General features: G+C 40.3%; 2 protein-coding genes across 10 annotated transcripts in view; one reads left to right on the top strand and one right to left on the bottom strand.

Annotated features, from left to right (window-relative positions):
• The window catches only part of lrmp (lymphoid-restricted membrane protein), a 36,545-nt gene extending 32,566 nt beyond the window's left edge, over positions 1–3,979 (top strand). For all 9 annotated transcript variants that reach the window (XM_032589455.1, XM_032589454.1, XM_032589458.1 and 6 more), the window contains one exon: positions 570–3,979. In XM_032589455.1, coding sequence (XP_032445346.1) covers positions 570–712 — 143 coding nt within the window. In that variant the 3' untranslated portion in view covers positions 713–3,979. The remainder of the gene's footprint in view (positions 1–569) is intronic.
• Positions 3,980–5,087: 1,108 nt separating this feature from the next.
• slc5a8 (solute carrier family 5 member 8) overlaps positions 5,088–9,763 on the bottom strand; it is a 6,423-nt gene continuing 1,747 nt past the window's right edge. Inside the window, exons 4-18 of the mRNA XM_032588971.1 lie at positions 9,725–9,763; positions 9,573–9,624; positions 9,392–9,459; positions 8,960–8,998; positions 8,520–8,635; positions 7,421–7,561; positions 7,211–7,340; positions 7,036–7,124; positions 6,809–6,918; positions 6,643–6,710; positions 6,450–6,536; positions 5,981–6,192; positions 5,794–5,894; positions 5,620–5,708; positions 5,088–5,544 (exon numbers count right to left, since the gene is read on the bottom strand). Coding sequence (XP_032444862.1) covers positions 5,428–5,544; positions 5,620–5,708; positions 5,794–5,894; positions 5,981–6,192; positions 6,450–6,536; positions 6,643–6,710; positions 6,809–6,918; positions 7,036–7,124; positions 7,211–7,340; positions 7,421–7,561; positions 8,520–8,635; positions 8,960–8,998; positions 9,392–9,459; positions 9,573–9,624; positions 9,725–9,763 — 1,458 coding nt within the window. The 3' untranslated portion in view covers positions 5,088–5,427. The remainder of the gene's footprint in view (positions 5,545–5,619; positions 5,709–5,793; positions 5,895–5,980; positions 6,193–6,449; positions 6,537–6,642; positions 6,711–6,808; positions 6,919–7,035; positions 7,125–7,210; positions 7,341–7,420; positions 7,562–8,519; positions 8,636–8,959; positions 8,999–9,391; positions 9,460–9,572; positions 9,625–9,724) is intronic.

The raw sequence follows: 9,763 nt of genomic DNA on the forward strand, positions 1-9,763 counted from the left end.
CAAAGGCTTCAACCTTCCAGACAATTTTAAATTTAGTGATGCTGCTTTTTACATGACCAACTTGAATTAAACTCAGCTCTCCCTGACATATAACTTTTTATGAAAAAAAAAATTCTATCCTATTTGTTAAAACTGTTACTATGTCATAAGAAATTCTGTGAAAAAAAAGAAGAAAAAAATCAAGCTTCTTCGCCTTCTCTCTGAGCTACTGTTGCCATCTGAAGAAATTCACAGCTCCCTGTCAGAAACGACCAATCAGAACCAGTCAGCCATGCTCATGTACCAGCTTCTCATTGTCCTAATGGTGGAGAAACAACTTGTCCCAGGAAAACTGTTTATTATTTGTAAAGGAAAGAGCTTGGTGACTGCTGTGCTTTTGTGCGTGCCAAAATAAGTCACTTTTACCTACCTGGAGGAATCTTACTACATTTCTTCCTTTGAATCTCCCTGAACTCCAAGTTCTTTCTGTGTTTTTCATCTGTTTACCAAGCTTATATGTTAATGGGCTAAAATGCCTATCCTGAAATATAAAATCCAAAGCCTTATCTCCCACTTTGTATTACACGCAGGCCTTCTTGCACTCCTGTTCAGTTTGGTGACGCAGCCAGCAGTCGACGCAGCGCCGGTGGGGACAGGAGACTCTTGGATGACCATCCAGCAGCTGCTGTGGCCTTACACTGGGCTCCGGCATAACGGACAACCACCTGTGTAGACAATGTACTGTGAGGCGGGTGGTTCTTGAGCCCCTCTGCAGTACGTCTCCTCGCACCAGCGTGGCGATGACGGACAGTTTACCACTCCTGAGCAGAGACTGATGGGACGTTTACTGGTGCCTGAATGTTCCTGAATCAAGAGTTGCATTAACAGTACAGGCCTTGGGGCTGGGAGGATGGTCAACCCTACAGATGATTTTTATGTATCGGATCATGTTTGCTCATTTAGTCTGTGTTTCTGCTCGTCTCTGTGTTTACAGGAGAGGTTGCGCTGACCAGTGTTTTTACCACGGGGCAACCTGAAAACATGAAGGTTTTGATCAGTGCTGCTGAAAACAGCTGATCATGACGTAACACATTCACTTAAATCACGATGTGTCAAAAACAGCTGGCATAGCACTGACCGATTATGTCAATTATGAGGAATGATGGCACAAGTGTGTTGAAACACATTTCATTTGCTTAAAGTTAAGAAGACTACAAATGTTTTAATAGTTTGTTTTTTTTTATTTAACTTTCTGGTATCAGAACATAACGGTTGACTTGGCTATACTGTTTATATAAGCTAAAGTCTACAAACACTGGCTATGGGTTTATTTTATTTTGTTTGAAATGTATACAATTATTAGCTTTGAGTGGAGAGACATGAATCTTTTTACCTCAAAGCTAAACATCACCAGGTCTGTACTGGTATTGTAATTGTTATGGATTTAGGACAAACCTTTTTCCTTTTTTTTTTTTTAAGGTTCAACACCTTTTTGTTTTGTCTTTTTAAGTTTGAACACCAACTTAATTTCTATTTACTTTATTTCTTTCTGTGGCTCCCACAGTTTTCAATTGAATACACTTTTGTATGTCCCAAAGAGGGATGCATGGATCTTTGCACAAATAAAGTAGTCTATTCTGCAATGAAATGCGTTCTGCATCCCAGTGTAAATTTAACATTCATACACGTGTCAGTGCATTAGCCTAATACCACCATTTATAAATCAACCAGGCTTCTGGAAGGGAGAAGGTTTTAACAAAGCCGTAATGGAAGTTTCTGGCCATAGGAAATCCACTCACTGTAATCCATCCTCAAAAGACGCTCACACACCTGGAATATGGATTTAATGATGCAGTACTTCAGTTGTTTTGGTCTATTTTAATCTCTCTTCTTTCCTCCCAGCTGAAATGCCTGGCAGAAGTATGAATGCCATGCAAACTCTGCTGTCATTTGCCACATGGCAACAACAATCTTCAACTGATTTTCTCTGGATTTCACGAGATTGATAGAAATTTGTGCACAAGTGTGAAGGAAGGTGATATGTTTTCACAAACAAAAATCTCAAAATGGTGGTTTTCATTTAAATTCAATCTCCCAAATGTATATTTTGTAGATTTTATAGGGTTTTTTTTGGGGGGGAGGTTTCAAGGTTAATCTTAACCATCTTCCCTGTTCCACCTCTGCACTGCGCACCACTGCCACGACTCAAGCAATGCTATGGCCAGGATAGCATTGTCCTGCAGTGGTCGTTTAATGTCACGGAGTTTTGGCTATAGGAACAAAAAGCAAATTTTGGTCTCATCGAACCAGAACACCATGCTTTCTTTATCCTCTCTAGAGCTCGTGGCAAACTTCTTGGCGGTCTTCTTACAGTTTTCTCACAACTCATCCATACAGCCTGCATTTGCCCAGTGCATGACTGACTGCTTTCCTCTCGACAGATTCTCTTTTTGAGCTGTGTGTCCATGCAGCTCCTCCAGTTATGGGCCTCAAGGCTGCGATTCTCTGAAAAATTATCTCTTTGCCCTTGTATGGCCATTTCTGGGTATTGTTGCCGTATTCAGTTGACGGGTTTAAGCTGTGCTTTGTAAGATGTTCATATCTTATGATGTGTTTTCATAACTAAGCCCAGCTTCAAACACCTCAACAACTTTACCCCTGACCTGTTGTGTTTCTAGCACGAAATTATTTCTTTGTTTCACATTGATGCACTACTTTGCTTCGGTCTACTTCAGGTGGAAAAGCTCAAGGACCATGAACACTTTTACAGGGTAGTGTATTAACCAACAAGCCAATAATTTGCAACATGGAGCCAGCTTTTTAATGCACTTCCCTGTTTGAAAAAGGATGTCCCTTTTCCCTCTCGTGTTGATGTAAATGTCAAATTGTAAAACAGCAGATAATTGTAGCGCCAAAGCAGAAGTTACAAAACTGAACCAGACATGTTGCTGGTAATAATTTGCATGCGCACAGCTTAGTGATGCGGTGTTGGAAGAGCTCTGAATGTCCCATTCGACATTCCACATGGTCCACGAGAAGGAGCAAGCAAATGTAAAGAGGAACATCTGGCCATGTTTCTGTGGTGGGGTCCTGAAACATGGCTTTGTTGAGGGAGGGGGGGGGGGATCTTAGTTTCAAATTTTCTAAATTTGAATTTATTCCACAGTTCCTTTGCACTCAGGACAAACAAGCTGTAAACACTGAGCCATGCAACTAAATCCTGGTGTAACTTGTGGTTCTTTTTTTAAAAAAAAGGGGGGGGGGGGGGTTGACACATCTGTTGAAGATCAGCAGTTTATTCCATTCAGGAACAATATGACAGGATATGCATGATTTATTGGTATTTATTATAAATAAAATTCAAAACAAATTCAGCCAGTGTTTGAAAATGAGTTATCTGATCTATAGTCTGATTCATGACACTCATGTTTGTTGAAAATTAACCCTTTGGATGTAAAAAAAAAAAAAAACTTCTAAATATTTATCATATACCTATGTATTTTATTCCTTTATCTCATGAATGCAATTTATGAGTCATCAGATTTTTTTTAAGCTTGTTTTGGAGATTTATTGTTTTTAATTTCCATATTTGTGAACTTTTTAGGGACAGGATGGCTTAGCCTGGGATTTAGCTTAAATTGAATTTCTGATTTCTCCCAAATACACAACCAGGACCAATTATATGACATTTGGTCAGCAACCAAAATTAAGCTAAATATTTCAATAAATAAATAAAGTCAAGGTTTTAGGGAGATTTTATGGTTGAGAATAAATCTAAGTTTAGGGAAGAGGTTACTGGGTGTATTATTGGATTGAGATATGCAACAAAATGTTTTTTTATTTTGGGGGTAAAACTTTATTCCAAAAATATTTTATCTAGAAGTGGCAACGGAGCAGAGTGCTACCTAAATGAAACAAGCATGTTTTTACAGTTATGGTGGTTGTCGCGGCTAATTCTAATTTATGGCATGTAAAGAAGTTCCATCCATAAAAAAATAAATAAAATAAAAAAACTTGGTTGTTGCAGAGTCGTTATCCTCCAGCAGATGGCGCCATTCACCTCATAATCTCTGCTCTCTCAGCCCTACCTCAGTTTATGAATGAAATGACTATTCGTGTGTGAAAGTGGAGAACAAAAAATATATATTGGCTCTTAGAAGTCAATATCCAGAGACCAAGAATATTTAAATTGAGATTTCTCTCTACAAATATGTCAGTTTTTTAAGGTAAACCAGTGGAGTGTTTTGTTGCAGGAAGGATTAATGCACTTCACAAACTAGATGGGATTATGAGGGGAAAAAATTATCTGCATTGAGATATTCATTTGATCTAAGGGCAAAGGTCAATGCAGATGTTCTTCCCAACTTGGGGTTGTGATAAAACACACCTGTACACTCCTGAGAGCTGGTTATTCTTTTGAGTTCATCAACGAATTAGGTAAAACCTATAAAGGGAGCGAGGATGATCTGGGTTTCTCAATCCCTTTATGGAATATTCAGTCATTGTACAATCATCAAATTACATAACATTTAGAGTGGAAATGTCTTGAATCACAAAAACATATCTGGCAGATGGTTTCATTGGGCTAAAGAAAGACAAACTGGCCTGTCACTTTACAGGGTTGCTGAGGACACATTGCAATAAGTGACATGATCATTCTAGATAGATCACCAAGACCTGGAGACAAGCAAAGAAGTTTATATGTAACCTGCCCAGTTCTTAGGCAGTTCTTTCTTTTTGTTTTTACCCAGTGTGTCTGCTCACAATCAACATAAAACTGTTCATTCAGACAATCTCCTAATGTCACCTGAAGTCCTTGTGTACAGAACCTAGTCTGAATGGCAGTAGTATGAAACAAGCTGTCCAACAGAGTATTTTTGTACCTTATCAAAGCCTTCTTGACAGGTACACTGAGTAAGCGTGCTGAGGAATAGGTATGGTTTCTCTCAAACACGCACTAGTTTGGCGATAGCTCTCTAAGCCACAGGTGTCAAACTCCAGTCCTCAAGGGCCGCTGTCCTGCAACTTTTAGATGTGCCTCTGCTGCACCACACCTGAATAGAATAATTAGATTATTAAGGCTCTGGAGAACTGATCTACACAAGGAGGAGGTAATTAAGCCATTTCATTCCAGTGTTTTGTACCTGTGGCACATCTAAAAACGGCAAGACAGTGGCCCTTGAGGACTGGAGTTTGAGACCCTTGCTCTAAGCTGTAACACTTTGGCCAGTCTGTGAAACAGTGCTTGAATTATGTACATTTTGTACAAATGGAAGGTACAAGCTCTCTAAATTGTACAAAAGAACCCCGGAAACCAAGGTTTTCAGCAAATATAATGACAGTTGCTATCGATCCCATATATTCTCTCATTCTTTACTGGCATTCCTTTTGATGAGACTAGACAAAAATAATTAAACAAATTGTTGACCAAACATTGGTTTCTTTATATCAAGAAAGTCCTCTTTTTGCAAGGTCCAGCTCAAAATCGCTAAAAGCGGGATTAGCATTGCCAAAGGTCATCTCTCTGTCCTTCTTCAGGTCCAGATGTCCACTTCGACGCTTGATCTAAACAGGACACAGATGTTCAGCATCTCATAAGAGCTTGGGTATATTTTTTTTTTTCAGTGCAGCAGTACTCACTCTGCCTGTAAACATTTTGATGAAATGGTAAATGGTTGTGTCTTCCTTCTTTAAGATAAGCCTTGGCTCCACTTTGAGGTTGCAGCCTCCTTGAATGCACAAAGACAGACAAAAATGAGCATCACAAAGTCTCGGTAAAAGATAAAAGTGGACTTGAGAGAAAGATCAATTTGCCTGTCAAGACGCTGACAACCAGTCCTACGCCGATCGCTGTGATGGTTCCCAATGGACAGAAGTACAAATAGGACAGAGAGTACAGGTCGGTCAGCACGGACCTGGTGAGAGAACATTTCACGTAAATGTTATGAAAGTAAGTTGAGCCAAACTGGAGAGTCAGAGATCAACTTTTTCAAACACCTACTTGTCATGGTGGTGCACTGGTGCCACTGATGTGAAGTTCTGGATTGGTAAAGCGCTGGAGGTAAAATTCGAGCCATGGGCCGTAGTGAAATTGCATCCATCGGTGGATAGAGGTAGAGGTTGACTCAAGGCATTGGACGGAGGGTATATCTGAGCTCCAATGCCCACCCAAAGAGATAACGCCATACCTGACAAAAGGCCTGATAAAGCTCCCTGGAAGACAGAACAGTAAGGTAGCCTTTCATAGGAAAGGGCACAAATGACGTACAGAAACCACATGCCTGACAAAAGGCCTGATAAAGCTCCCTGGAAGACAGAACAATAAGGTAGCCTTTCATAGGAGAGGGAACAAATGACGTTAAGAAACCACAAGACATCTAAGATAATGTCATTTTAAAAACTGACTTCAGACCGATGGTTTACTAGAAGTGTAATACCAAAAGGCTGCATCTACATGAAAGCAGACTTACTTTAGAGTTGGCCAGTGGACATAAAATCCCCAGTGTGAACAAGCCAAGCAAAGGGCCACCAATGATCCCAAAAATACTGACGGCTGCCTGTTTAAAGGATATCATACAAACTGTTCTTATTATAAACCACGAACCATCTGACACATGTCTTGGCATAATTAAACCAATGAAAACTGCTTGGGCAGATTGCTACCTGCAAGATTCCTCCCATAAAAGAGGCCAGTCCAGCCATTGCGATGCATAAAATCCCATAGAAAAAACCTGCAGACAACAATGGGAAAGCCTTTCATGTTGGCGATCAAAGTTTTCAACTCCCAACTTGTTTTATTAGTACCATGGGCAAGCAATTATCCACTCACTCATTCCCTTTGATATCCACGTCAGGCGCTTTTCCGAAAAGTTGGTGTACGGTCTTATGATGTCCTCAACTGTCACTGCGGCAAGTGCATTGATGCTGGAAGACACAGTGCTGAGGATACAAACACATAACACATAGGACATGTAAGACAAACTCAAAGAAAGAGGCTGTAGTCAACACAAGAAAAGAAATGTGTGTATATCTGAGCTTTCAAAGATGGCTATGAACCTCAGAGAACCGCTGTAAGCTGCCGCAACAAACAGTCCAGGAAGGCCAGGATAGCCGCCCAAGATGTCCATTACCAGATATGGCATCAGCTAGGGTGTCATCAAAAGATCCATCGTCATTGGAGACTTGACACACATACACAAAGCAATCGGTTCATGCATTGTTGGACCCGTACCTGATCAGGAGCAGAAATAAGTCCGGTGGTCCAAGGGTCACAACTTTTATAGACTGAGAACAGACACATTCCTGCGAACACTGAGCTCAGTAAAATGGACCAAAGCCCCAACAAGTTGATGAACAAGGAACTAGAACAAAGAGAAACATCAGATGAAAAGCTCTAGCGACCCGCTCCGATGAACTTGTGCCTTTGGAGAGCAGAACTTACAGTCTGGCATGAGTCATGCTCTTGCAGGAGATGTATCTTTGAACCTGTGCCTGGTTGATTCCATAGATACTGAGCCAAATGAATGTCCCTCCGATAGACAGAGTCCAAAACGTGTGTCTCCTCAGCGGGTTTGGATCAAAGCTGATGGGAAAAGTAGCGAAGAGATTACTTTGGATGTTCCTGAAATTTATAGATAGTTTGTTGATTGCCATGAACTTTTCCTTAACTGTGTTTTCTAACCTCTCGGGTGTTGAATCAGGTCAAATAATTTGTGAAGATATCAGTTGACATTTTTATTCAGGTTTCATAAGTACAAAGGTTTATCAAAAATCATTGATACTCTTGTGCTTGAAGATGTATTTTGGGTCTTCAATGGCCATTGCGAGTAAAATCAGGTTACATGTTTACGCAGATGATACTCTGTTGTTAGTTAAAATGCAGGATACAATGGTATGTTAGTGAGGATTTTTCAATCTTCTAATTCAAGAATGAACAAAGAAAAAAAAGGTGAAGCTGTACTTTCTTTTAACATGTTAGGATCTAATGACAGCTCATTTTAGAGCAGGTCAGAACGTAGAGGCAAGACAATTCAAAACTCCTTCATGATTATCCAATAAAGCTTTAAAGTGCCATAAACAAGTGACAATGTTTGGACCCTCTCAGATGAGAGTTGAAATGTTGTCAACCTGCCTGGCTTTGATGTTAGTCAAGGGTCATGGCTCAATACGTCATCGTGTGAGCGGGTCCTTAGGTTTTCTGGCGCAGGATCGTTGGACTCTGCCGCTGATAAGCGGCTATGTGAATGAAAAGGCCTCTAGAGATGAGTCAGTAAACACCCTTTCTGCGAATGATCCTCATGTAAAACCAGAAAACCTCAACTACACACCCAATCAGTCAATATTTTTAAACTCTGTGTCAGCAAAACTCACATTACAGGTGTATAGAGGAAGCTTCGAGTTAAGGTTTCTTCTTCGCTGAACTAATCCAGCAAAGACGTCGAACTCTTCAAGTTTATACACAGACCCAGTTGAGGTGTATTAACTGGTGGCCAGTGCATTAAATTGGTGCACTGGCCACCAGTTTAGTCTCCCATACTCACTCCAGAAGATTTAGTCTTCCTCCTTGCTGTGAGTCAGAGATGATGTTGATGACTCCGCCTTGTAAGATTACAGACCGGATGATGACAGTCAGGAAGCCCGCAAGCATGACACCAAGCTGTAGGAAGAAAATGAGCTGTTATACATTGCTTCGCAAATACATTTATGCCCTTTTTGTTGCATTACTTTGGTGTATTTTATTAGGATTATACTTGATCGGCAATCACAAAGTAGCACATAATTCTGCTCTTCGTTAATACGACCTTATGGAAAAGTAGCAAGACAAAAGCAATTGGAAGTTTCAGTCTTTGTCCAACAGTTGTGGTACAACCAAAACCAGCAAACAATATGACACGTTGTTCTATATATAGTCAAGTTACTTCTTTATGTGTCTGATATTATTTTATTAGGGTGTTTTTTGTTTTCCTTTAAAGATTCCCACCTGAATTACATCAGTCCACACCACTGCCTTTAGGCCACCCTGCACCAATGGAAAGCACAAGCACATTTGTAAATTAGCTGTGGACGAAGACGCATTGGGTCCAATGTAGACAGGAAAAAAAAGGAGTGAATTTCCGCCAAAAAGAAAAATCTAAAACATTTTGTAGAAAAAACAAGAACGTTTCAAAAATGTCAAAGTCTCACATTTTCCACTTTTGAAACTCAGAACTTTCTCGAAAATGTTTGAGATCGATCTAAAATGTAGAAATTTCCTTAATCATTTCTGAGATTAATAATATAATAATATAGATTTTTTTTCCCCAGAAACTTACTTCTCTTTTATTCTGTCTATAATGGCCATCATTTGACTTTTGTTATCTTTGCCATTTATTGATTTTTTTTCTTACATTAACTTGCTTGTTTCAATACGCACCATTGTACAGTAAAAGGTACAGACCACTCCCGTTGAAATTACGGCGCCCCACAGATCCAGACCAGTCACTGCAGCGGAAGAGAGAGAGAGAGAGGGCAGGGTGGGGGGGCATGAAACTATGGTCAGTCATCTGGACGAAGCCAAGAAGGGCTAAGAACGGCTCAAGAATCTGACCGCATACCTTGGTTCAAAGCGAGTGCCGGAGCATAGATGACAATTCCGGTATAAAGAATCTGTAACAGCAACAACAAAAAAAATCCCCCGGCAGGAGGACAGGTTTGTGCTTTTACCCAGAGTGAGCTGTAATTACGTGCTCACTGGCCCGACACTCACTGTCTGAACAATGAAGAGCATGGTTCCCATCAGACGGGT

Source organism: Xiphophorus hellerii, chromosome 17 (genome assembly GCF_003331165.1).
Source record: "Xiphophorus hellerii strain 12219 chromosome 17, Xiphophorus_hellerii-4.1, whole genome shotgun sequence".
NCBI lineage: Eukaryota > Metazoa > Chordata > Actinopteri > Cyprinodontiformes > Poeciliidae > Xiphophorus > Xiphophorus hellerii.